The sequence below is a fragment of the Apus apus genome, chromosome 2 (genome assembly GCF_020740795.1).
Source record: "Apus apus isolate bApuApu2 chromosome 2, bApuApu2.pri.cur, whole genome shotgun sequence".
NCBI lineage: Eukaryota > Metazoa > Chordata > Aves > Apodiformes > Apodidae > Apus > Apus apus.
Window position 1 is genome coordinate 59,444,471 of NC_067283.1, and position 27,917 is coordinate 59,472,387.

General features: G+C 40.0%; 1 protein-coding gene across 2 annotated transcripts in view; it reads left to right on the top strand.

Annotated features, from left to right (window-relative positions):
• Positions 1–26,662, top strand: part of LOC127381637 (collagen alpha-1(XV) chain-like) — a 133,996-nt gene extending 107,334 nt beyond the window's left edge. Inside the window, exons 23-34 of one of the 2 annotated variants that reach the window (XM_051612185.1) lie at positions 1,410–1,455; positions 3,542–3,631; positions 10,778–10,827; positions 12,607–12,717; positions 14,107–14,251; positions 17,417–17,481; positions 20,903–21,031; positions 21,200–21,259; positions 22,572–22,631; positions 23,546–23,731; positions 24,916–25,031; positions 25,359–26,662. In XM_051612185.1, coding sequence (XP_051468145.1) covers positions 1,410–1,455; positions 3,542–3,631; positions 10,778–10,827; positions 12,607–12,717; positions 14,107–14,251; positions 17,417–17,481; positions 20,903–21,031; positions 21,200–21,259; positions 22,572–22,631; positions 23,546–23,731; positions 24,916–25,031; positions 25,359–25,575 — 1,275 coding nt within the window. In that variant the 3' untranslated portion in view covers positions 25,576–26,662. The remainder of the gene's footprint in view (positions 1–1,409; positions 1,456–3,541; positions 3,632–10,777; positions 10,828–12,606; positions 12,718–14,106; positions 14,252–17,416; positions 17,482–20,902; positions 21,032–21,199; positions 21,260–22,571; positions 22,632–23,545; positions 23,732–24,915; positions 25,032–25,358) is intronic. The other variant, XM_051612186.1, reaches the window with a different exon arrangement.
• Positions 26,663–27,917: the final 1,255 nt, after the last annotated feature.

The window sequence follows — 27,917 nt, forward strand, 5'->3', positions numbered from 1 at the left end:
TGCCTTCCAGCCTCAACTGTGGAATGGCTCAAACAATACAAGCCTATTTTAGCTCAATTTCAGACAATAATAATAAAAAGTTACTTTTCAAGGTTACAATCAGTGAATAGTAGCAGTAACTTTTGTGTGTGCTAGTAATAGAAACTTGTACTTATAAACACCTCTTTGTACATCTGAGTATGCTACATAGATTTGTTCTGCGTTTGTGAATAATCTCCTAAACCTATCCAAGTTTATAAATAAGAAGTCTGCTATACATGCCTACATAAATGAGTATTGATAAAGAACTACAGACTGAACCCCACAAGTTTTCCTCATTTGAACTGAACTTCTGAAGTTAATGGAGTTATCCATGTGAGTAAGACTTCTAAGAGCTAATGCTTCAAGATAAGCCAAATGCAGCACTTTCAGGTTTTTTTTTCATACACTTGCTTACGTTTGTATTCATATACACAGAGACCTTATATCTCAATAGCTGCCCAAAAGGATGTTGTAGCAAGGTGGATCTCAGTCTTTTCTCCCAAGTCACAAGTGATAAAACAAAGGGAAATGGCCTCAAGTTGCACCAGGGGAGGTTTAGATTGGGCATTAGGAAAAATGCGCTCACTGAAAGGCTTGTCAGACACTTGAAGAGGCTGCCCAGGGAACTGGTTGAATTGTCATCCATGGAGGTATTTAAAGACATGTAGATGTGGTGCTTAAGGACATGGTTTAGTGGTGGACTTGTCAATGTGCTAGGTTAACAGTTGGACTGCATGATCTTAAAGGTCTTTTCCAACCAAAATAATTCTATGATATAAACAGTGCTAGCTAGTTCTGAGATTTGTCCATTTCCCAGGTGCCACATTTTAATTCCTGCACTGTCCCTATTTTGAAGACAGGCAGTAAAAGTATGTAGCATGTCCAGTGTTACAGGTGGCTGGTGTCAGAACAGGCTAAACTACAATAACTTCCCAGTTGTGGTCTCAATGCATCTGGAGCATAGGTCGATAACAGACAGTAGGCATAGCCATGGTCTGATGAAAAATTTACCAACACAGTCTGTTATCTTCCAGTCAAAAATAAAATCCTGCTTTCAAATGCAGTGATGTAAATTCAGAATTATTCTTGGAGAATGAGTTTTCTGATGGCATGAGTTTTCACTGGCATGACTGAGAGCTGGATTTGCTGGTGACTCCAAAATGCATGTTGTTACCCTCTTGCTGAAAGCATGTTGCATGTTAAAGGGAGCACAATCCTGAAAAAAGCTTGATCAGTTAATACTTGGATCTTGTCAAACTGGATATGATCCCCAAGAGTTGTTTTATTTACTGTGATAGCATGCAAGCTTTCCAGGCTTTTCAGCCACACCAAGTAATGCACTTGCATTAGTTAAGGGGTGTGGATAATTTTAATAGATTTCTTTGTAGGTGAGCACTCCTTATCCTGGAAATCAAGCAGCTCTTAATTTCCATGGTGAGTAATTATTTTCTTGTACCTTGATTTAAATGACATGTGGGTTTTTTTCTTAGTTAAGCTCTTCTTGTTTTTTCTTGGCTATTGCATAACTGAGTTTATGAGGGGAAAAAAAAAAGAAGAGGAAAAAAATAATGTGGTCTCACTTTCTTTTCTGGTGAAACTGTAAGATCACACATTGGTCCCATCTCAACATGTAGATCAAAGAACAAATAAGCCTAGATCTGCCATTTGGAGAAAGAGATTTATAAATTGACCAGGGCAACACAGTTTCTGCAAGATCTAATCTTATAAATCACCTGTCAGAGCAACCAAATCATTACTCTCTGCTCTTTCAATGCTCCTAAGAAGCAAATTCTAAAGTCCACCTGATACTACATCCCACCAAGCAGCCAAGTAGTATCATTCCTCCAGTGTTTGACTGATGGTGTCAAAACACTTCCCTTCTCTGAGTGCTGCATACCAAAACAACTGAGTTTGTGATTGAAACATCCATACTTTTGCTTGAAAGGAAGTTATCACAGGCAGGATCCACTCCTGGATGGCTTCTGTATTCCCAGAGAATATTGCTGAGGGAAATTAACCCCTCTTTGGAGGGGAGGGGTTTGAATTACCTGGTAAGACAGAATAAATGTTTCTCATCCTGTCCTTCAATAGGAAGGTGAGGCCTGTTGAAAATAAAGTAATTTCTGAGGTATGGGAGTAGCTAAGACAAAAACATGACAGGCAGACAAAGAAGGAATGAAGACTAATGGGGAAGAAGAAACTCCACACATGAAGGCCCTGGGGAAACTGTCACAAGGCTGGTGAAGTTTTGTTAGTTTTCACTCCTTTTAATGGAAGGAAGTTTCAGAACAATGGAGAGTCAAATCTGTGGGGGAGAATGGCTGGAGAGCAGTCCTGAGGAGAAGGACTTGGGGGTGGTAGTTGATGAGAAGCTCAACATGAGCTGCCAGTGTGAGCTGGAGCCCAGAGAGCAACTGCATCCTGGGCTGCATCAAAAGAAGTGTGGCCAGCAGGGCCAGGGAGGGGATTCTGCCCCTCTGCTCTGCTCTGGTGAGACCCCACCTGGAATACTGTGTACAGCTCTGGAGCCCTCAGCACAGGAAAGACATGGAGGTGTTGGAGAGGGTTCAGAGAAGGGCCACAAAGATGATCAAAGGGCTGGAGCACCTCTGCTGTGAAGACAGGCTGAGAGAGTTGGGGCTGTTCAGCCTGGAGAAGAGAAGGCTCCAAGGAGACCTCATAGCAGCCTTCCAGTACCTGAAGGGGGCCTACAGGAAAGATAGGGAGAAACTTCACCAAAGAGGGTAGTGGCAGGACAAGGTGTAATGTTTTTAAACTGAAAGAGGGGAGATTTGAGTTAGACATCAGGAGGAAATTCTTTGCCATTAGGGTAGTAAGGTGCTGGAATAGGTTGCCTGGGGAGGTTGTGGAAGCCCCCTCCCTGGAGGCGTTGAAGGCCAAGTTGGATGAAACTTTGTGCAACTTAGTCTAGTGGAAGGTGTCCCTGCTTATAGCAGGGAGGTTGGAACCTGATGATCTCTTAGGTCCCTTCCAACCTTAACTATTCTATGATTCTATGATACATGCAGAGGGAAGCAGGTAGCAATTCTGCACCAAAAAAAAATAAATAAAAATTATGATTGCTGATTGAAATCCTTGCACCCTTGACCAAATTGTGTGGAAGCCCTTCAGTTCCAAGGGTATCTGAAAACTCAGTGCCAGTTTTGCCCCTTCAGAGCTTCGTGGAACTAGAAAATATTTTGGGACTTTAAAACAGAGCATCCACATGGAGCAACTGGAAGCTTCCTTCCGGTCCAGTAGAACACAATGGAGAAGGAGGTCTCCTCAAGATCACAGAGGACATAGAGTCAGTGCTTTTCCTCATTTTATTTAACTACTTAAAAGAAAAAAATTATTCCATTCAATGTTCATGGCGAGAGCAAGACAAGTATACAGGGACTGAAGCCACATCTCCCACATACATGGAAAAGCCTGCTCTCACTGATGGTAATTTTGGTTGTCACAGCTATAGTCTCTGCTGTTTTCAAGTTCTCAAGAATTTATGATGTTTTTATGGCAGGTGCTAAAGCAAGCAGAGATTCCTGGGGGCTGCATAGTCCAGTGGACTTCAAAGGAGAAAAGGGAGACAGAGGGGCTCCAGGACCACCAGGTATACTAAGTCTGATATGTCATTGACATCCTGTAAATGAATACATGTTTAACTTAAAAAAACAATTCAGTGATACTTACCCCTTCAACCTTACCTGCCTAAAGACTTATATACCTAGCTTCCTTTCTGAACTGACACACAGAACAATAAACTCCATAATGTTATAAAAAATGTCTTCTGAAAAAAAGTATCTGTACTGCACATTTGTGAGTTTTATGAATGTGTTAAGTACAAGAATGGATATTGAAATGTAACTGGCCAGTCAGAGATTTTTTTACTCTTAGAGACATTACGTCTATGTCCTGAGATGTCATTTTATTGTGAATCTTATTGGGCCAAATGGGCTAAAACCCAGTGCTATCCATGTCATGGTAACTTACTTCAGCGTTCTGAGTTCGTTTGTGATAGCCCCTCTTCCAGCAGGAGGTGGAACTTGATTATCTCCATTTCAAACAACTTCTTAATAGTCTATGCTTTATTTGTGATAATCATGAAAAGCCTGTGTGAACTAAAAATACCATTTCACCAGTGCTAGAAGCACCACAACAGATGTTCTGCACCAAAGATTTACCTTTTTGTATAAAAAAATTATACACATTGCTCATTCTTACACAAAAATAGTTGCAGAAACAAACATCTATTTCAAAAGACTGCTATTACAAACTCTTCCTTTTCTATACATTTTTGAAATCTCATATGCTGAGATAAGGCTTTGGTCAGAAATAATTTTAAATGGAAGGAGCAGTATATCAAATTAATGTTGCTATACCATATTTATAATCTTTTTCCTCTAATGTGTTAATAATAAACACAAAACTTTATGGATATCTCTGTATTTCTTCCAAAGACACAGTTCAGTTCACTGAAGATGATATTTTGGTAGTTTTTAAGAGGACATCTGCTTGTTCTAATAAATTTTTTTCATAGAATCACATAGACTGGTTCAGGTTGGAAGGGGCCTTTGAAAATCATCTAGTTCCCCTTGCAGTGACCAGGGACCTCTTTGAATAGAGGAGGTTGCTCAGAGCCCCATCCATCCTGACCTTGAATGTTTCCAGGGATGGGGCTTCTCCCACCTGACTGGGCAACCTGTTTCAGTGTTTCACCACCCTCATTCTAGAAAGTTTCTTCCTTATATCTAGTCTAACTCTAGCCTCTTTCAGTTTACAGCCATAACCTCTTATCCTGTCACTACTGTTTTCTAGTGTTGTCTTCATTAATTTTTGTTCTGATCAATATCCAGTGCCTTAAAATAAGTGGTTAGTGCTTCCTAGTCATCAATGAACTTGTACAAAGAGGAGGCAAAAAGCATTAATAAACAGAAATTAAGAACATTTTCTCTTCTGTGCTGGTTTATCCACCATGAACATTTCTGTTCCCTCATAGATTTTGTATTTCATGCATATTAATGTCCTGCAAGTATTTTTGCCTATGGTGATTTCAGGTGCTTCAGAAGGGAGATGATTACAAGAGGATTATGATTTTGTTGTAAAACTGCAGCTAGAGAAAATAACACAAGAATTCTGGTTAAACTGAAAGCTGAATTCACCTTTCTCCTAAAATAACAGATTTATTAGCTTGTTTGACAACTGAATCCAAATAGATCAAATAGCTTCAGTATTTTGTGAAGTTAAAAATATATTAACTAAGATAAATTTTGTTGCTGTTCTAAAAAATATTCCTGTTTGCTTCTTACTCATTCATGTAGTTGCTAAAATAATTTTTTCATGCAAACCAGTTGTTTAGTGCTCAGAGATACCAACATAATCTTGGACAGTGAAAATTCACAAGTCAGAAGTTGCAGGGTAGTAGAACATGATTAAAGTACAGGAATTTTTCAAAACATTTTCTGAGGGACGGATGGCTGAAGCTCTTTCCACTACAGTATCTGTTGAGTTCCAGCAATAAAAAAATCTTTCTGAATTGTGGTACTTGTTCATGCAATGGATTTTTTTTTCCTTTTTACAAAATGCCTCTCCACCCTAACAAACAGGCTCTGTTAATTGATACCATGCAAAAATATGAAGCCAACACAAAACGTGGGTAAATGGCAGTCCACATTTTATTTAGCTACTCTGTATAGAAGCAAGTGTAGTAAGTGTCCAGAGGTGTCATGTTCCAACAACATGTGCAGTGCTCCAGCACTACCCCAGTGTTTCTGGCTGAAGGAACACAGTCTGAAGCCTTGTAAGAATATAAATTGAGAAACAGCAGAGGAGACTTCACTGCACCATAGTCTCAAACCCAGTTGCCTAATGCTGAAGATTTGCTAATCATTGCAGTATGCTGGCCCTTGACCATAGTCAACCCCCTTTGTTGCTACAAGTCATTCCCCAAAAGGCCAACCTGGCATTCTAGAGAAGTTTTCACATTCATCCAAATCCATTCTTTGGCTTGTTTGCGTGTCCTGAGGCCTTCTTTTCTGTATGAAGAAGTTTCACCCTTTTCTTGTGTGACTGGTAGTAAAGCAGGTGGGCACTGATGAGGTTACCGAGTCCTGGGGCAATGAAAAGGGTTTTCAGAGAACTGGGTCGAATGCTGACAGGATCAGGAACACAGGTGATCTTTTCCTCAGTTCCTTCAGTGGCAGGAAAAGCTGAAAGGATTAGGAAAACACAGCTGATTAACAAATGGCTTAGAGGCTGGTGTTGTCAGATGAACTTTGGGGTTTTCAATCATGGAGATGTTTACACGGCACCAGGTCTGCTAACAAAAAATGGTGTAGAACTGTCAACAAGGGGGAGAAGGATTCTTAGCCAGGGGTTAGCGGGGCTCATTGAGAGGGCTCTAAACTAGGCTTGAAGAGGTTAGGGAAGGAACCAGGCCCCTGGAAATGATCTTGGGGGCAACAAGAGGACAAGAGTTACCAGAGCTCATCCAGAGAACTTTAAACCAGATTTGAAGGGGGATGGGAATACAGTTTGGCTTGCTAGAGAGGTGCCTGGGTGTTGTGGCCCAGCACTTGTGGGGCAGCATGCTAGTATTTTTCCCTCTCTGAAATGCTTATACACTAATACATGCAGCATGGGGAATAAACAGGAAGAACTAGAAATCTGTGTGCTGTTGCATGGCTATGATCTCACTGCAATCACTGAGACATGGTGGGACAGCTCACATGACTGGAACGTTGTCATGGATGGTTACATCTTTTTTAGGAAAGATAGGCCAGCAAGGCAAGGTGGTGGAATTGCTCTTCATGTGAGAGAGCAACTGGAATGTATTGAGCTCTTCCTGGGGGTAGATGAAGAGCAGGTTGAGAGCCTATGGGTAAAAATTAAGGGGAAGACTAATATGAGGGACACTGTTGTGAGTGTTTATTACAGGCCACTGGATCAATATGGGGATGTTGATGAGGCCTTCTACAGACAACTGAGAGTTACCTCACAATCACAGGCCTTGGTTCTCATGGGTGACTGCAATTACCCTGATATCTTGTAGGAAGACAACACAGCCAGGCAAGTATAGTCCAGGAAGTTCCTGCAGTGCATTAATGATATATTTTTTACTCAGGTAGTGGAGGAACCAAAAAGGAGAGGTGTACTACTAGACCTAGTATTGACAAAGGAGAACTCGTAGAAGACATTAAGGTTGAGGGCAGCCTTGGTTGTAGTGACCATGACATGGTAGAGTTCAGAATCATCTGCAGCAGGTACTGAGCATCTAACAGGTTAAAACCATGGATTTCAGAAGAGCTAACTTTGGTGTTTGCAAAGAATTGCTTAGAGAAATCCAGTGGGATAGGGTACTGGAAAGAAAGGGGTCCCAAGATAATTGGGTAATATTCAAGCACCACTTCCTCAAAGCTCAAGATTGGAAAGTCCCAAAGAGTAAGAAATCAAGTAAGAAAGCCAGGAGACCTGCGTGGTTGAACAGGGAACTACTGAACAAACTTAAGTGGAAGAAAGAAGTTTATATATCATGGAAGAAGGGACTGACCATTTGAGAAGAGGGTGTAGGGATGCAACAAAGAAAGCTAAGGCCTCCTTAGAATTAAAACTGTAAGGGAAGTCAAGGACAAGAAGAAAGGCTTCTTCAAGTACATTGGAGGTAAAAGGAAGGCCAGAGGAAATGTGGGCCCACTGCTGAATGAAGTGGGTGCTCTGGTGATGGGGGATATGGAGAAGGTGGAGTTACTTAATGCCTTCTTTGTCTCAGTCTTTACTGCTAAGGCCGACCCTCAGGATTCCCAAACCTTCCAGACCACAGAAGAAGTCAGGAGTGAGGAAGAATTTACCTTGATTGAAGGAGATTGGGTTAAAGATCAGTTAAGGAAACTTGATATCTACAGATCCATGGGCCCTGATGGGATGCACCCATGTGTGCTGAGGGAGCTGGCAGAAGTCATTGCTAGACCAGTCTCCATCATCTTTGAAAAGTCCTGGAAAACAGGAGAGGTACCTGAGGACTGGAGGAAAGCTAATGTCACACCAGTCTTCAAGAAGGGCAAGAAACAGGACCCAGGCAATTACAGACTGATCAGCCTCAGCTCCATCCCTGGAAAGATAATGGAGCAGCTCATTCTGGAGGTCATCTCTAAGCACACAGAAGAAAAGAAGTTTAGCAGGAGTAGCCAGCATGGATTCACCAAGAAGAAATCATGTTTGACTAATCTGATAGCCTTCTGTGATGGTGTGACTGAATGGGTAGATGCAGGGAGACCAGTGGATGTTGTCTTCCTCAACTTTAGTGAGGATTTTGACACTGTCTCCCATAACATCCTTGTGGATAAGCTCAGGAAGTGTGAATTAGAAGAGAGGACAGTGAGATGGATTAGAAACTGGCTAAACAGTAGAGCCCAGCAGGTTGTGATCCAACAGTGCAGAGTCCAGTTGGAGACCTGTAACTAGTGGTGTTCCCCAGGAGTCAGTGCTGGGTCCAGTCCTGTTCAGCATCTTCATCAATGACCTGGATGAAGGGCTAGAGTATCCTCAGAAAGACTGCTGATGATACAAAGCTGGGAGGATTGGCTGATACACGTGAAGGCTGTGCAGCCATTCAGTGAGATCTAGTTAGACTGGAGAGCTGGGCAAAGATGAACCTCATGAGGCTGAACACGAATAAGTGTAGAGTCCTGTGCTCTTTCTTCACATTTTTTCCCCTGGGGAGAAAAAGCATCATGCACGAATATAGACTAGGGGTTGCCCTGCTAGAAAGCAGCCCCCTGGAGAAGGACCTTGGAGTCCTGGTGGACAAGTTACTCATAGGACAGCAATGTGCCCTCATGGCCAAGAGAGCCAGTAGTATCTTGGTATGCATTAAGAACAGTGTGGCCAGCAGGTCAAGGGAGGTTCTTCTCCTCCCTCTGCCCTCATAAGACCACATCTGGAGTATTGTGTCCGGCTCTAGGCTCCCCAGTTCAAGAGGAACAGGGATATGAAGGAAAGAGTCCAACAGAGGGTTACAAGGATGATTAAGGGACAGGAACATCTGTCATGTGAGGAAAGGCTAAGAGACCTGAGGCTGTTTAATCTTGAGAAGACTGAGAGGGAACCTTACTAATGTCCTGCCCAAAAATGCCCCCACTAAATATCTATAGAAGAGGACTGAATTAGGTTTGCCTCTTGAGATGCCATGTCAAGCAGACTTCTCTGGCTGTCTATACTAGTAAAATAAACAGACCCAGGACACAGAGGACAACTGTCCTGCAATTTAATTGTGCCCATTTTTCCTGGCCTCGATTCTGCCTGAAACAAGTAGCAGTTTCCCAGACAATATAATAATCTGGGGGATAGCTTAAGCCAGAGATTGGTGTAATGCTTCAGGAATGATGAGGACAGTTTAGCTGTATGGATGGAAGCTCTGCCACTTTACCTCAGGGCTGAAGCACTGTCTAAATGCAGTTTAACTACCAGTGTAGGCAGAGCCTACTGTTCCCTATTACAGATTTTTCACATCTACTTTGAATCGTGACCTCCTTCTTCCTCCTATACCTTGGCCAGGCCTAGTCTGTTTGCTGGCCATCCTAGAAAGAACTCTGATATTGCCTACTGTAGACATAAATGCTAAGCATCATCTGAGAAGGACACCTACCTTTACATTCCACCTATCTGATCCTCATCCACTAGCATGGATCAAGCAAATTGCTGCAGCAAGGTATAATTGGCAGGGCTGGAATAAAAGCAAAATAGCTACCATAGCAGAAATGCATTTCTGTCCCAGAGTACAGATGTTTGCAATGTCTATGTGACTTAATTTTATCTGAGATAGCGTACTGAGATCTGAGTCCTATGGCTGGCATAATGTTGGACACAAAGATAAAAAAATTAATCAGAACACATTTGAAGAAAAGGCATTGAGCTGTTATGGGCAGTTACAAAACAGTATTTTTTCCAAGTGTATGCCAAACAGAATATTTGAAGGCTTTTGGGGCTTTTTGTGCTGGCTTGACAGCTTTGGCTGACTATCATTGGCAGACAACACAACACTGCTGGTATAACCAGTGGTACTGGTATTGGTTTTTATTGCAGAAAAAATGTCAAGTAACAATTATTCTATGATCAGCAGCACAGCAGCAACACTCTTTTTTTCGCTTGTCAGTTATCACGGAATCACAGAATTACCTTGGCTGGAAAAGATCTTAAAAGATCATTGAGTCCAACCATGAACCTAACACTGACAAGTCCTTAATTGAACCATACCCCTAGGTATTAACTAAGTGCAGTTATGGTACTGCCCTTGCATGAAAGACACAGCTACCCATTGGCCACTGATGGCAAAACATAGGGAAAGTTTTCCTTTTACTTTGGTTTCCATCAAAGGAGTTAATTTGGATGCTTCTTTTTACCTTCTCAGCTGCGGGTTTTGTTGTTGTTGTTGTTTGGATAATGTGGGGGTTTTTTTCCAGAAAACTGGGAATTTTTCATCTTTGAGCCTTCTTTGCTTTCAAAATTATCTGAAATTCATAAATTTATGTGATATTCAGAAGTTAATAAAGTGGAGAAGTGACAGACAAAATAAGCCTTGCTTTGTTAGGAAACCAAACTAAAAATATCTGTTAGATTTAAAGGTTAAGGTTATTATTGTAAATAATTTTCCTTTAAACTCTTAAACCAGTAATATCCAAAGCAGTGCTTTAAAAAAAAAAAACAAAACCACAAAAAACCCCACGTAATTATTGTACTTTATTGTAATTTTTTCATTTTTCAGGTCCACCTCTGCCTCCATCATATTTCAGCCAGTTTATGAATAGCATGAAGGTAATTATATCCCATTTGTGTTTCAGTTCTGTTAAGCTTTTTAAAAAATGTTCTTTACTATAAATTAAGTATAAAATAGTATAGCATGGAGAATTATACAAAACAGATAAGAAAATCAGCAATTACAAATTATATTAATTTCTTAAACTCCAGCTGCATAGACAAGTTTATTACAAGTCTATAGAAGATGTCAGTATTATATAAAAATTACTTTTGAAAACACTTTATTACTGAGGCTTTTTACCTTCCCAGTGGTATTAAAGTGAGTAATAATTCACTGTTACCTAACATAAGTTGGTAAAAATTATCTGTCATAAATGAATGCTTTTTTTTCCATGCCAGCTCAAACAAGAGACATTGCCTAAAAGGCTTCTAGAAAAATTTTGCAACAACTAACATAGGGGGAGAAAAAAATCAATTCTGTGTAATACTATTGATCTTATAAGCACACTGAATAAAGTAAGTTAAAGTGATCTGGAATTTCTTACAAGAAAGTATACTCATACTTTGATGGTTTTCGTTTCTGTATGTTCCATTGTTCTCCAGACTGCTTCAAGTGACAAAAATGAATACAAATGCAATATATTTTAAATTTTTTTCAAATGAACAAGGTGCTTTATCTGATCTGAGAATCTGAAAAAAAATAATTATGCCACCAAAAGCAAAGTACTGTAAGTTTCCTTGAAGGACATTTAATGCCATCTGGTTTTCAGGTTTTATTTCTGCTTGACTGAACAGAGTGCACCTAAGCTATTCCTGTGACATGAAGTGCCCCATACATGCTGATATGGCTTCTTTGATCTTGTAGGGTAGCATCTGTAGCCTTACAGCTTTGGCTACAAAGAACTAATTTTTCATCTAGTCCTTCATCTCTGCAAAATGGCATACCATACAGAAAGATTAAGGAGTCAAGTTTACTGGGAAACTAAGAGAAGAAAACTCAGAGGAGTAGTCATCTCCACTGACCTCCTGGAGCTTTGCACTTTCCTTGCTTTGCACTTTCCCTCTTCTATTCACAGGTTTATTTCTCAAGGTTATTTCTCAAGGTAAAAGGTAAAAACAGTAAATCAGTAAAAACAGTAAAAACAAAAAAGTAAAAACAGTAGATCAAAAAAAAAGCTGAAGGAAAAAAAAGAACAACAGACAAATGGAAAGAAATAATGTGAGGAGGAAACTACAACTGCTGTAGCTCAATTTGCACAGAGATATCGTGACCTAGTGTTTTAACGCTTCTTACCTATCACTCTGTTCCCCAAATGAACTGATAATCAACAATGAAGGACAGAAGAGATGCAGTTCAAAGTGTCTGCAATTTTGTGTGGTGTCTCTTATTTTATTCTGGTACACACCGCCATCTTTCTTTCTAATCTTATGCACAGCAATCTTCACTTTGCCACATATTTTCAAATATCTGTCCATTCCATGTCAGTCTTGCTTTGCTTTTTCCTTGATGAAGGAGAAAAACACCAAGTCAGGCTTTTGTGATTTCTCTGACTTTCTCTCTGCCTTCAGCTATAGCACAAGGTTTTGCTAGGTAGAATAGCAGGAAACAGGAATTTTCTCTGCCACCACCTAATCCTGCCTCTCCTGACCCCAGTCCTGACAGAGCCTTGCAGCCTCAATAGAGAAAGCATTCCTTTTCATTCCATATCACCAGACAAGGAAGTGATGTCAAAAAGATTTTGTGCATATGCTTTTCTCAGAGATTTCATGTAACTTCAAATTGCATAGTTCTGATCACACTTCAGCTCAATGTTTTAAAATACATTCTCTTTAAAGGGTGAAAAAGGAGACAATGGAGTCACTGGTGTAAAAGGAGAAAAAGGAGAACCAAATGGAGGTTTTTTTCTTACAGGACCTCCTGGACTACCTGGAAGACCAGGATTAGTTGTAAGTCACACAAGTTGTAGAATAGGAATATTTGTGAGTACCCATTGTTTTGATTTAGAAGGTACTAAAAAGGAACAAACATCAAGATAATGCTGAAAACTGTAGAACTCATATGCTAACCATTAGGTGAATATGAGAGAGCTGCATTAGGCATAAACACAGGCACTTCACTGTTGTGCACAGAATTAATTAGCTATGAAAAATGGATGTAATGCTATGCTCAAATGTCTGATACAACTACATCAGTGCGTAGATTCATGCTATTTATAGCATGACAAATCAAGGCAATACATACAGCTTGTCTTCCTACTATTCATATCTATAAAGGCCAAAGTAGTCTATACAAAGTTAGACAGTTAGACAGAGGCTGACTTGGAAATTGGCCATCTAAATAATTAATCTTATTTTCTATTCCAGTGATACAAAAACATGAAAGAACAGTGTGTACCCATCTGAATAAGTCCTTTAAAATTCAGCCAGTGTCTGATCTTTACCTAGCTGTTTTATCTTCTGGTAATTGCCACCAGAGCTGTTTTGGAATCAAACGCACTGATTCTTTGGAAACTAGCTTATGTCTGGCATCTGGCCAACAAATGTGTGCATTGCATGATTCTATTGTCATGTTCTGTGCCAAGGAGCATGAATGAGTGGGTCACAGCTGAGACTGAAGTGTTAGATTAACAAGCCTACCTTCAAACATCCCACTGGCACTACTGCTGAGAACAATCTCCCTGTTTAGAAACTGCTCCACTGGCAAGGAGTTGGGTGGCACAGCTGAGGTCCATCAGAGACTGAGCTCTCCTAGTCCAGGATCCAAAAACTGTTCCATAGATGCAAGCCATTTTGAGCACAAGGAGTGCAAACCCTGCTCATTCAGCCTGAGAACACACTGCTAAACTGGAAAAGTGGATAGTTGCAGCCTTTTTAATCTGGAAGACCAGCAGTTGGAGAGCTTAAGGGATATGAACTGACATTTCTTCACAGGAGGGAGAAGACAACATGTCACGAGACATAAACCCTACATAGACACACTTCATGTTAAAGATTTCCACCATATACCTTCAGACAAGCTCTTATAAGAACATCAGAGGAAATAGTCTCAGCACAAGAAGAGTTGAGGTCCAGAGTTTTGCAGATATCAGCTACTCAGGAATAGGCGTGAGAACTTTCAGAAAGCATTCTGAAACTTAAATTTTTGAATTCAGTTTGATTTATGGTAAAATGTTTTATTTTCTCTTAATATCTGTGCCTCCTTGAAGAAAATTACATACAGACTCCTGTCTAAGCAGTGGTCTTATGGCAGACCTTCAGGAAGTGTTGCCACCAGAGGTGAAGGAGCTGCAGCAGTGAAACTGATACGTTAAAAGAAACACTTTTTATCACTGACAGGGACCAAAAGGGGATTCAGTTGTTGGACCTAGAGGACCTCCAGGATTACCTGGCCTACCTGGCTTACCAGGTTATGGAAGAATTGGACCTCCTGGCCCACCGGGCCCACCAGGCCCACCAGGACCCCCTGCAATATATGGCTCAGGTGAGAGGGTGTGCTTTTCACTGTATATATGAGTGCATAGACGTGCACCCACAACCCCACACACTGCCACTTCCTTTGATACCTGTTCTTCCATCTGCCCACCAAATCTGCACACTTGATTCAGTTTGTTCCCCTCTCTCCTCCTGCCCTCCACCAATTTCTCCTTGGGAGGTGAGCTGAAACTGGGAGCACATAAGGGACAATTTCTCTGCCAGAAGTTTTCACTGAGCAGTGCCATATCACATGAAAACTCTTACTGTGGCTGTGACTGGGAGGAAGTCTACATAATGGAGGCAGGCCACCTTGAGAGATTTGCAAAATCTGTCAGATTTGGTTAAATGTTAATGTGGGCCAAGATTCTTCTAGTGAATGGAGTTAAATCCAGCTGGCAGCTAGTCACAAATGGTGTTCCCCAGGGTTCAGGTGGTTAGGGCCAGTTCTCTTCAATTTATTTATCAGTGATCTAGATTAGGGGATCGAGTGCACCCTCAGTAAGTTTGCAGATGACACCAAGTTGAGAGGGAGTGTTGATCTGCCTGAGGGTGGGAAGGCTCTACAGAGGGACCTTAACAGGGTGGATCAATGGGCCAAGGCCAACTGTATGAGGTTCAACAAGGCCAGTGTTAGATTAATGATTGGACTTGATGGTCTTGGTCTTTTCCAAGCTATTTGATTCTATGATTTTGTGATTCTCTGATATAAAGGCACTACCCACAATAGAGTTTAGGTCTAGAATGAAGCTGCTGTAGAACTGCTTCTAAAAACTAGTTGTTATGGAAATGATTAATAGAAACAAAACTTTGGGTGGATTGGTTACTATACCTTTAATGATTTTCAGCTTATTGGATTAGAAAAGGAGTGAAATGTGCCACAAACAGGCACATAAGAGGATGAACTTGGCAAACAAGTTGGCCACAAACTTGTATCAGAGAGATTACATGGCTATAAACAAAGTGTCAGAGTTCAAGACACTTGTGCTTTTGACTCGTCTTAGGCCACAGGTCTGCTAGTGAAAAGCATCATACTGTTAATGTCCAGACCTTAGACTAGTTTCTGGTGGATGGGATCCTGTGCTCCTCTGGCATTGTTCAACAAGTCTGCCTGAGCTAGGAACTCTGATTCCCTCCTCTGGGAACTGTGACCAGCATGGGAATGCAGCCACATAAAACCAGAGCAAGGCATTCCTTAATCTACAAACAGAAAGGGAATTGTTCACTGAATAGAGAGGTTATAGTGCATATCTGTCCTGCCTAAAGTTTGGGTACATCTGTCTAATACATATCTCCATTCCTGAGAACTAATGATAAGGCCTGTGCCTTCAGTATGCTAGTCTGGGAGCAGACCCCTCTGTCCAAATTTCTCCTCTCCAGGTGTATCTTGAACTCAGTCAGACCAGTTTATACAGATGCCCAGGGACAAGGCAAGACTTCCCATCATTGCCTAGTAAAATACTATTAATGGAGTGTCTATCAATCAGAAGTGTTAATCCTCTGAAGAATATCTAAGGAGAAATCCTTAATATGTTCAATGTTGAAATGTAGGCCTGCACCTGAATTAGCCCCTGATCATCATAATAGGGACAGATCCTCAGCATCCATAAAGTCCTTAAAGACATCCAGGCTTTTGCCTGTGTAATTTACATTAAGCACTTCTAAATATTAACTATCCATTCCTATACTTATGCTTATTCTTTCTGCCATTAGCTTTCATCATCCTCCTACACATATTCCTCTTTGCTTTGTAAGAAGCTTCTTTAGGTAACACACTGATGGATGTACATTTTACTAAATGTTACCTACATAGATGTTTATTCCCTATCTTCAAGGCATTGCTTACAGTAATATGAAGCTCACATACTGTAATATGGGGAAAGAGGAAGGGCTTATCTGCAGATAAATAGCTCTTCTGAGAGAGAACACTTCTGAGAACTGAACCCCTTTGCCCTGCCATTGACATGAAGGAACTGCTGTGGAGGATACTTTTAACTGCTTCAGAGCATACATTCTTGAATTTGTAAAAGGTGATGTCAAGGGTCTTCCAGGTTTCACAAAACACACACATTTTTGAACTTGTATTACTGGTGCGTAATTGCAGCCTTCTAATTCAGAGTTGCAGATCAGTGAAAAGCAAGCTCTGGAATGCAGTAGTGCTCTCATGGCTAGTCTTTGTTGACTCTTCAGTTGTTCAGACTACATTTTAAAGATGTATCTTACAATCCTTTATTCAGACTATTAACTACTTCAAAGTGGAAAGATACAATAAAAGCGAAGATAGTAAATACTTTTTCTTTGCTGAATGCATCTGTGGGGGTAGAGAGGAATCTATAACTCCACTTTCACTGAAGGATCACTGTGATCCTGATCCCCTTGGAAACAGGGGGGGAAAGCAGAAGGTACACTCCTTTAGCTTGTCTTCTGTTACTCTCCTTCAGTCTGTTCAGTTGCTGTATACAGTAAGCTGTGGATGAGAGGACTTTGCTTATTGTGGGGAGGGCTACTAGATGTGCTCACTAAAATTTCTCCAAAGGGCAATTGCAGAGAATACTCCTACATTCCTTAATTTCTCCCTCACTTTTGAAGAGCAATTCTGTCCATATTTGGTATTTTATTACTATTTCCATAGCTAAGAGCAGCTGAACACTATTTTCAAGTGCCCAGCAAAGTAGGAACTGAAGAGTGGTTAGAAGCTGAACCTTGCAGTTCTTTGTGTATGTTTCATGCTTCAGATTCCCCAGCATGCTATCACATGGTACACTTCCTTTCTGTTCCTAACACTATTTCTTACTGAGCTTTTTATATTCACTCCAAGCAGTATACTAGTGTTCTCTCCTGGATACCCCTGGACCTGTATTGTTGCCCCCACTTTGCATCTTTCTTTCCCTATCTTTCAACTGCCTACAACAGATGACAATCTGTTGGCCTTAACACCCTAAATAACAGAGAAAATCTAAGTTTCACTGTTGCTTTCTAAAAATCCTCAGCACACACTTTCTACATAGTTGGCTTGAACACAGATATTCAGAACTCTACTATGTAAGGCCTATGGCTGTTTAAAGCTTCCACTACTCCTAGACATCACCACTTACTCCTTTATTTATGTCATTCACCTTCTCTCAAAAAAAAAAAAATGAACTTCACCATGGTTTGTACGCTTGTTTTATTTCAGCAGCTGCAATGCCTGGGCCACCAGGTCCTCCTGGAGAGCCAGGTTCACCTGCAACCAGTAATCTGGTAAGACAGCAAAATGGGGAAGTTTGCCATTGAAACTTTGCTTCAAATCTTTCGGTGCTCATTGGTAGTACTGAGAGAGAAGGGAAAGCTCTGTCCTGTGCTTTTATTTATTAGAATATTTTCTGGTTTTCTGAGCTTCAGAATTTTTCAGCAAGGAATCCATATAGCTGGGTAAAGTGACGAGAGGAGGAGTTTCTCCATTGTCTTGTTAGTAACAGCCTGTTCAAACAAACGCAAAGATTGATGGCATGCTAAAGTAATGGAAAGGTCCATATTCCATGTTCAAAGCAAAGTCTCTGAAAGAGTGTGGCAACTTAATATGCTGAGATACTAGAATAAGTACTGAATGCCCTGTTTCCATGAAAAAAAATGCATTACTGGATTAAAACCTAGAAATACATGTCATCTAAACATAAGAAGAAAACTGTAGATTTCCCTAGCAAATCTAAATTTTGTTGTGCCAGAGAATACATATACATTCTTTCTCTTTCTTACTGCATCAATCAAATCAGAATTGCATCCCAGATATCCATGCCTTAAAAATTACATCTAAGACTTGTCTTGTTAATTTCTAAATTAAATATTCATAGTTTCTGAAAAAAGAATATGCATATGCAATATGAAGGAGCACCCATGTAAGGGGCAGATGGGACTTGAGACCATCTAAGGAATCTAAAACTGTACAAGACCATGGGACCTGATGAGATATATCCACAGGTCCTGAGGGAACTAGCAGATGAAGTTGCAAAGCCACTTTCCATCATATTTGAGAAGTTGTGGCAGCCTGGTGAAGTTTCCACTGACTCGAAAAGGGGAAACATTGGCCCCATGTTCAAAAAGGGAGAAAAAGAAGACTCAGAGAACTACAAGCCAGTCAGTCTCACAAGATCATGGTGCCTTGCAAGATCATGGAGCAGATCCTCCTGAAGGCTCTGTTAAGGCACATGGAAAATGTGGAGCTGGTTGGTGAGAGCCACCCTAGATTCACCAATGTCAAATTGTGCCTGATGAATTTGGTGGCCTTTTACAATGGGGTCACAGTGTCAGTGGACAAGGGGAGAGCAGCTGATGTCATCTACTTGGACTTGTGCAAAGTGTTCAACACTGTCCCGCAAGACATTCTGGTTCCTAAATTGGAATGATACAGATTTGATGGGTTGACCACTCAGTGGATAAGGAACTGGCTGGATGGTCACACTCAGAGTTGTGGTCAATGGCTTGATGTCCAAATGGAGACCAGCGATGATTGGTGTTCCTCAGGGATTGGTGCTGGGACTGGGGCTGTTTAACATGTTTGTTGGTGACATGGACAGTGGCATTGAGTGCACCCTCAGCAAGCTTGCTGATAACACCAAGATGTGTGGTGTGGTTAACATGTTGGAGGGAGGGGAGGCCATCCAGAGAGGATCAGAGAAAGTGTGGCCAACAGGGCCAGGGAGGTGATTCTCCTCCTCTGTTCTTGTGAGACTCTACCTGGAGTACTGTGTCCAGTTCTGAGGTCTCCAACATAAGAAGATCATGAAGCTGTTGGAGCAAGTCCAGAGGAGGGTCACAAAGATGATCAGAGGGCTGGAGCACCTCTGCTGTGAAGACAGACGGAGAGAGTTGGGGCTGTTCAGCCTGGAGAAGAGAAGGCTCCAAGGAGACCTCATAGCAGCCTTTCAGTACCTGAAGGGGGCCTGCATAAAAGCTGGGGAGGGACTGTTTACAAGGGCATGAAGTGATAAGATGAGGGGGAAATGGTTTTGAAGTGAAAGAGGGTAGATTTAGATTAGACATTCAGAAGAAATTATGTAGTTTGTAAGTTTGCAGACAACACCAAGTTGGGTGGGAGTGTTGATCTGCTTAGTGGCAGAAAGGCTTTGCGGAGGGATCTTGACAGGTTGAATTGATGGGCTGAGGCCAATCTCATGAAATTTAACAAGGCCAAGTGCCAGGTCCTGCACTTGGGTCACAATAACCCCAGCAACGCTACAGGCTTGGGGAAAAGTGGCTGAAAAGCTGCCCAGAGGAAAAGGACCTTGGGGTATTTGTCGACACCCAGCTGAATATGAGCCAGCAGTGTGCCCAGGTAGTCAAGAAGGCCAACAGTATCCTGGCTTTTTTTTTTTTTTTGCTTGCCTTTTTTTTTTCTCGGGTGGGGTGGTGTAGGGGTTGGCAGTTGGATGCGGTGATCTTAGAGGTCCTTTCCAACCATGACAATTCTGTGATTGTTTAGTGTGAGGATGGTGAGACACTGGAAGAGGTTGTCCAGGGAAGTTGTGGATGCCTCCTCTCTGGAAGTGTTCAAGGCCAGATTGGACAGGACTTTGAGCAATCTGGTCTAGTGGGAAGTGTCCCTGCCCATGGCTGAGGGGTTGGAACTAAATAATCTTTACAGTGCCTCCCAACCTAAATCATTCTTTGATTCTATGATCATCTGCATCATATCAAATGAACTAACAAGAATCTGAGTGTAACTTTATTAATGTGTTCCCACCAGAGTGTCATACCTCTGCTAACTGCATCTCATCATAAAAATTCAGGACCTGACAATGATTATAGATCAGGGGAGAAACAGATGTTCGAAGACTACTGCCCCAACTTAGAGGACTGTAGTTACAGCCTGGGACCTTCTGTCTTTGATAAGAGATCCAAGCCCATTAAGGTCAAAACCAATGTTAAAAAAAAAAATATGAAAATCTATATTATGGTCTGCATGATTTATAATGCATTAATATGCCTTCTGACACTGAAGAAATGGGAAGGAAATGGCACTCAAGTGTCAGGAAATAACACTCTGAAGAAATATGTTCCCAATTTCAGACAACCTGCAATTATATAATATATTGTAGAAGCAATCCGTCTTTAAAAGAACTGTGTTCTTGCCTTCAGGTGGCAAAGACAGAGGTAATAAGTGCAATGTCCATATATGACAGACACCAGTTTATAGATCTCGATCTATAAAACAGAAATTGAAAAATACTTCCTGTGTAACCTAGTGGCGTCTGGAACCAAAACAAAAGGGATGGAAGAAAACATTCTTAAAGAAAAGAGATGAAAGTAACATTACAAAAACATAGCAGAAGGAAGTGTATCTAGAATTGTGTATGATATTTATAAGCCTTATCAAATAATTTCTGAACTCTTGCCATTTTGATCTAGTTCAGAGAACTGTAGAAATACAATGATCTTCACTGTATGAAAAATTAACTATTGGAGTAGTTCTACTACAATCTATGAAATGATGATGCTGGCATGCCAAAGTAGTTATATATTTACATTACTGAAGTTTTTCTATGAAATTATGTATAACTGACCTTGAGCATTTCCTGTGGGAGAAGCCTTGACATTTATTTTCAAATAGACTTCAATTTAACAACTGAACTTGCAAAATGTTTTGTGTGTCTCATTAAACGTGTTTCATTTTCCTGCTTGACAGGTTATGATGTTCAGAAACATTGAGGGTATGTTGGAAAAAGTCCATTTTGTAGCAGAAGGTACACTAATCTATCTGAGTGAAACCAGTGAGATTTTTATTCGTGTTCAAAATGGCTGGAAAAAATTGCAGGTACTGTTGCACTACTTCCTAATCCTTCCAATTCCTTTACTCAAAATGGAGTTGTTGCAGGTTTTTTTTACAAGGTTGGAGAAGTATGGGTTCAAAGATTCTTTTTTTCAGTTCAGAAGCTCCTGGTGATGTAGGTTTTTTTCCTTTTCCTTTGGGTTTTTTTTTCAGCTTGGTGAGCTAATTCCTGTCCCTGCTGACAGCCTTCCTCCCCCAGCCATATCAAGCCATGTAAGTACAAAATTTTGGACTGTGAGAAATTTCATCTGTGTGTGCAAAATACACTTGGCAGAAGTTTCCAGCAGATCCCTACACAACATGATTTTTCACTGAGACTTGTCAGTTCACAGTAAGCATCCTACCACTGCATAACATTGTAAATTGGTTCACACTGGCCAGTAATCTGTTTCCATCAGAGACACTACAGAGACAAAGCAGCATCTACAAAACCAGAACAGCAACAACACAAAACAGTATTCTGTTTTGTCGGTCATATTAAGCTCTGGTCCCTGTCAAAGAAACTCAGAAAAGTGTTTCTGAAAAGCAGGTTTTCTTTAAAAAATTATAGTCCTGTATTCAGGCTACATCAGCAGCAGCAGCATGTAGCTCATCCTACAGTGTGCTGACAACCTATTCTAAAGTCTCAATTGTTAGTTTGTACCTGACCCCATTCTGAAAGTTATTGTACTGATCTGCATGAGAACGTGCTATCTCTTTTAGAACATGTTTCAAAAAATTGCAGGAGGATGAAAACCAAGAAGTGGCAAAGGGGATAGAGAACAGTCTTGTTGATGACAGGTGAATTGATATGAATGCTGAGATAATGAGGCAAGAGAATGCTAGGAAGGAGCAGCATGAAGGAAGATGGCCAGGAAAAAAAAAAAAAAAGGAAAAAAAAAAATTCAATAGGTCAAAAAGAAGTGCACTTAGCACACTGGGAAATATCTAGACCTTGTGTTATAAGAAATTGTCTGCAGCCTCCAGCTGACATCACATGTGTTTCCCAACTGGTGGAGTCACTCATACTTAAAATAACTAGAGAGGAAAACTTTGCTGTTTCTGCAACAGCTCTAATGATCATCAATCTTCTGGGCTCTACGTGCCAATTGCTTAGGAGAGGAATAAGAATGGCCTTGAGAAATATTTCCACCCACTGTATTTCCTGTTTCCACATCTTCCTTAGCCTTTCAGTTTTAATTTTCTTGAACTGGACTTCTGTGGCTGCCAAGAGCAGCCTGCTTCCATGCAGGACTCCAGGTGCAATTTGGTGCTGACACCAGCTATGGCAGAGCACTGTTGAATGGGTACACTCACGTCCAGCAAAGTAACACTTGTCAGGACAGCTTTCCGACATGTATTTATGTGACACACCAAAATTATGATATGTAGATAAAGTATTCTTGCTGCAGGGTTTGAGTTTATTTCTCAGAGGCAGGACAGTTTCAAATTCTCTAGGGTTCGATGTTTGCTTTAGTTAGTAAATTAGTGTTTAAAATCTAAATAACATGTTTAACATATCTGTTTGGTTGTGTTAAAATAACAGGCATTTCAGTCTCTTCCAGCTCTGAGTCCAATATCAAATACGAACAATGGAAAACCAGCAGTAAGTATGACATCTGTATTGCAACTGCATAACTGTAGCTTGAAACATGACATTTTGCATCTTGTGGGAGATTTATGATATTTCCTCTTAAAATTCACACATTTTTACTTTGGAAATTTACAAATACATTTCTTGAACTGGTTTAAACATCTCAGAGAAAATTTTAAATTGTTTCCTCCAGATCTGTTTACACCATCCTAGCCCCTTTTCCATCTTAAAGAAAAAATAAAATCCTGATTCTGAGTTAGGAATACCTGTTAATTTAGTGATTGTAACTACTACACGTTGTAATTTTTAAGTTAACAGTAGTGTTACAATTAAATAATTGAAATATTTATTAGTATATTTTCTATCCTCATGTCACTGCTTGTTTCAGGTAGACACTCAGAATCTAAGCCTTAATTTAAAATGCTTTAAAATATTTAGACAAAGAAAGCAAGGTAACAGCATTATATTCGAAAACAAAACAAAACAAACAAACAAAAAAGGTGGATTAGTTCTTGCATCTGTACTGTTTGGCTTAAGCATGCTACTGCTTGTATTTGATAACAGTGAGTTTTAAATAGCGTCTGGTCACTCCTTACTACTTATTTCCATGCTTGTAGAATTTGTGATTTTTGTCTCCATGATAACTCCAAGATTTCTGCTTTAAGATATTAACTGCTTTTAAAAGAATTTTATTTTTTAGGAGTATATAATCTTCATGGTTTCTTTAATGTTCAAAGATAAATAGTTACTTGCTATGGTTCTCATAGCTTTAAGAAAATATCTTTACACCTGATACAGACGGTACTAGTTTTTGTGCTGGCAAGAGGAAGGGGGGTCTAGTTTGCTTCCAAGAGAATGCCTTCCTAGTGTTATAAACTTAAAAAAAAAAAAAAAAAGGTTACTTTTCTTCTTTTTCTTTTCTCCAGCTGCACCTGGTGGCTTTAAACTTGCCATTTTCTGGTGACATGCGAGCAGATTTTCAGTGTTTTCAACAGGCCCAACTAGCAGGTTTGACATCTACCTATAGAGCCTTCCTCTCATCACATTTGCAAGACCTGGCCACTGTTGTCAGAAAAACAGACCGATATAATTTACCAGTAGTCAATCTTAAGGTAAAAATGAGTGCTTGATACTTGTTATATTAGGATAGGCTGTAGATGCCTATCCTAATATAACATCTTGGGAAGATCTTGGGAAGTGGGAAAAGCAGAAAATTTCAATCCAAAGTGCATTTTCTAAAGAAGTAGCTTTGCTTTGTATTTTGGAGTTAGGTTCAAGAAACAAAAAGAAGTAGTGCTAAAGTAGAAAATTACAGACTGTCTCACATTTTCTTTCATTTCCAAGGGCTGCTTTTTTTAGTATCCTAAGGCTAATGGTTGAAATAAAGCTGTAAGAATAGCCTACTTTGAGCAGACTCCTGACAAAGTAATGGTATGTTGTTCAGCTTTTGGGTGTTTTTTTGTTTCAAGAAGGAAAGTGCATCCTTATTTTTCAAAGATAGTTACTATGTTCTACCTTCTACTATGATCACAGAGTATAGTACGCTAAAATGATAAAAGCAAATTCTGTGTTTAGGAGTGATGCTAATAAAACTGAGCGGACAGTCCAGTGCGTGAGTCATTTTGTGGTCTCACATAAACAGACACACTAAAACTGAGGGGAAAAAAAAAAGTCTCTGTAGCATTGGCTGACTCCCAGAACAAACAGCCAAAGAAACCTACAGGAGTAACACATGATCCTTGGAACATGCTGTGTGGATGCTACTCTGAAGTGCATGCAAATACAGGACCTTGGGACAAATTTGTAAAGAAAATACTGTTGCAACTTTGGAAAAACTCAAAAGCAGTTTGAGAGATAGCCTAGTTGCAATGCTTTTGCCTTGAACATTTGCAACTTTTCACAAAATTGTGACTTCAGCAGAAGTTCCGATACAAATTATATCTATATTTTCTCTATAGCAATAGAAGTTGCAAGCAATTTTTCAAACAATTACTTACACAGTTTGGAGAAAAAGGATAGTGGAAATGGAGATGATCAACCTGAATATTTGGAGTGACAATAGAACTGAGATGCAACTGTGACACAAAGGCATGGATCAGAGAGTATTTAGCGTAGATAGGATAGACGAGACAAGTTTGTTCAGAAGCATCATGCAGAAACTGATGTGAAAGCTGGAACTGTAAGTGTTCTTAGATGTAGATAAGATTTTAGATGTAGAGATAAATCTATAAAAGTCAGGTATAACGTGAATTTTGGATTTGTTTTACTTGTAAAAGTGCCTTTGAAATTTTAACAGGGAGAAATACTTTTCAATAACTGGGAATCTGTATTTAATGGAGACGGTGGACAATTCAACATTCATGTTCCAATATATTCCTTTGATGGGAGGAACATCATGACTGATCCATCTTGGTGGGTTTACATTACCATTTATAAGTTGTACATTACATTTATTTTTACCCAGTAGTACAAGCAGCAATATCTTGGGTTACTAGAAGTGTGATAAAAATCTCTCCCTTTCCTTATGCCGCCTTTCTTTTCCATTTCTTACAGCCTATGAACATGATATCAGGTTGTGTTCTCCTTTACTTCCTCTTCTTCTGTCTTCATCTTTCCCAACCCACTGTTTGCTTCAAGAAGGAAAGCAGAAATATATATCACCAGATATACAGGTGTGCAGCTGAATAAAGCAAAAAAGATGCTTTTTTCAAGAAGTAACTTCTTAACATTACCTTTCAGGCCTCAAAAAGTAATATGGCATGGTTCAACTGCAAATGGGATCCGACTGGTTAGCAACTACTGTGAAGCCTGGCACACAGCTGACATGGGAGCTATGGGACAAGCATCACCACTGAAGACAGGGAAACTTCTTGATCAAAAAGTGTATAGCTGTAGTAATCAATTTATTGTTCTCTGTATTGAAAACAGTTTTGTGTCTGATCCCCAAGGAAAATAATTCGTCTGTTGCACGTAGGAATATTCCATTTGATGACAGAAAAAGCTGACACTGACATTTCATATGTAATTACGTAAATATTTTAATTTTTGTCATTGCACATTTCAGGAAAAAATAGCCAAAGAAAGCATACCTCCACGCAAACTGCATTCCAGTTAGGTGGAGCATCCAGTGCACATGCAGCTTTAAGTCCTTCCACTTGAACTCTACATGGTTCAAAGTTTGCCAACAATTAAGTCACAGCCCCTTGTCTTTCTGGCTGAACTGAAGATCATTTAAGGGCCCAAGTCATGTGTAGCCTGCAAGGAAGTTCAAGTATTCTGTCTCATAAGCAGTATGACTCAGCAAGGCTGCTGCTACTTCATAATTGGGAAGCTGCATGCTCTACACTCTTCACTTCCATAGATTTTTGAATACCCAAGGCACTATTCACATATGCGTATATATACATCCTGCCCCTGAGCAATTAATGGGAGACTGTTATATCTTACAGAGCTGGATTTTAAGAAAAAAAAAAAAAAAAAAACAAAAAAAACCACCACTTTAAAAACAGAGGTGCTCACCTCCATTCAGTTTCAGTGGAAGGTGAATACTTAACTCTGTAAGCTTGTATGGATCACAGCCTGGTGCTAACACATAAATTTAGCAGCTTCCACATCTTACTTCAGCTTTTTTCTTTGCAGATTTTAGGCATAAGGCTTTCTGCAGGAGGAGTGAATTTCACCCAGACAAAATCTGGTCTTTACTTTGGTGCTATTGTTACCAGGAAACCTGGAGCAATGTTAATAGAAAACATCCTGTTTTACTGGTAGAACTGTGCAAAGTAAATGCAGACAAATGAACCATCTGACCTTATTTATTTCGCTGCATATTAGAGGAAGTAATTTCCTGTTTTGGCACACTGCTGAATGAATAATATCGGTTGTGGTTTCTTTAAAATAGGTTCTAGACACTAAGTTATATGTAAAGTGATTGTTCTTTTTGTGAATTTACTCTGGCATTCACATCATTAAAGAATTGTTAACATAAAAGACCAGCAGCAATGATAGGAATTATCAGTAAATGCTAATAATCTTTGCAAACAGTATCACCATAATATCTGAAGTCTTTTGCCTATATATTTGTCTGCTGCATACTTTAAACAACATATTATATTTCATGGGGCAGTAATTATGGAGGTCAAAAAATCCACATTATCATTTAAAATTTAATCTATAGTCTGTGTTTGGAAATTCATGCTCATTTGCTTACAAATAGAGCATTAAATTACTGGATAGCTACCATCAAAAGACAAAACCAAATCACACTTACTATCCTAAAGTGATTTATATACATAATCTTATGAAATACAGCTTTATTTTTCCAATTTGCTATAAAAGCTTATTTCCCCAGGTCAGATGAATTGTATCTTTTTTATTCTTGGAAAAATCATAACTCCACTATTACAACATGGTAATGAGGCAAAACTAATTTATATTACATTTTGAATGTATGCATGCATAACGATTCACTGCATTCATTTATAGACCATTTTACTTAAATGCTGAGCACTCTTAATGAAATGCCAAATTAATTCAGTTCACATAGGTGGAAGAGATGGGTACGTATGTTGGTGTTTCAGTCTGCATCACAGAAGGGTCAAGGGGGAAAATAAGGTGCTTTAATGTGCTTCCAGAAGGAGCCATCTAACCTTAATCCTTTAATTGTTCGCAGACCCTCAGCTTGACCAAGTAATGGCCAGTGGGGTTTATGCTGCCAGCGAGACATCACCCAGTCATCAACATAATTCTTGCTCTCCCACTCCTGAGCTAGAGCCAGCAGTTGGGTATGTGGCTATTTCTTTGCCTAGAATTGCAGTGACAAGAGGTATGGGAGAAAGGACCGGACTCTGTGTGAAGTAGAGGAGAAGAAAATACAAAAAAACCCCTTACTATTTTTAGGAGATGCTGAACTAGTGTTTCAGTGGCGCCCACAAATGTCTTTGTGCCCATCCTTTCACAGGTCTAACCCCTCTCTGTATCCTGAATAGCTGCTAGAGATTGGCAGGGAGCTGAAATTGGTTAAGCACCATCAATGAGGACTTTTAATGTTTGCTTTCCATCTCTAACATTAATCTGCAGGCTGCAGGAATTTATTACATGCCCTTCAACTTCATACAGAACATGAACCATGCATCATCTGGGCTGCTGTGGTGCTGACTTCATATGCTGCGCTCACACAGCAGCAAGGGAGTTAGCTTACAAGACAATGAGATATATGCTAGAAAGATTTCCCTTGGAAAAAAAACACTTTTGGTCACTTTAACCAGAGACAGCAAGGTTCTTAATACTTCCTAAAGTAAC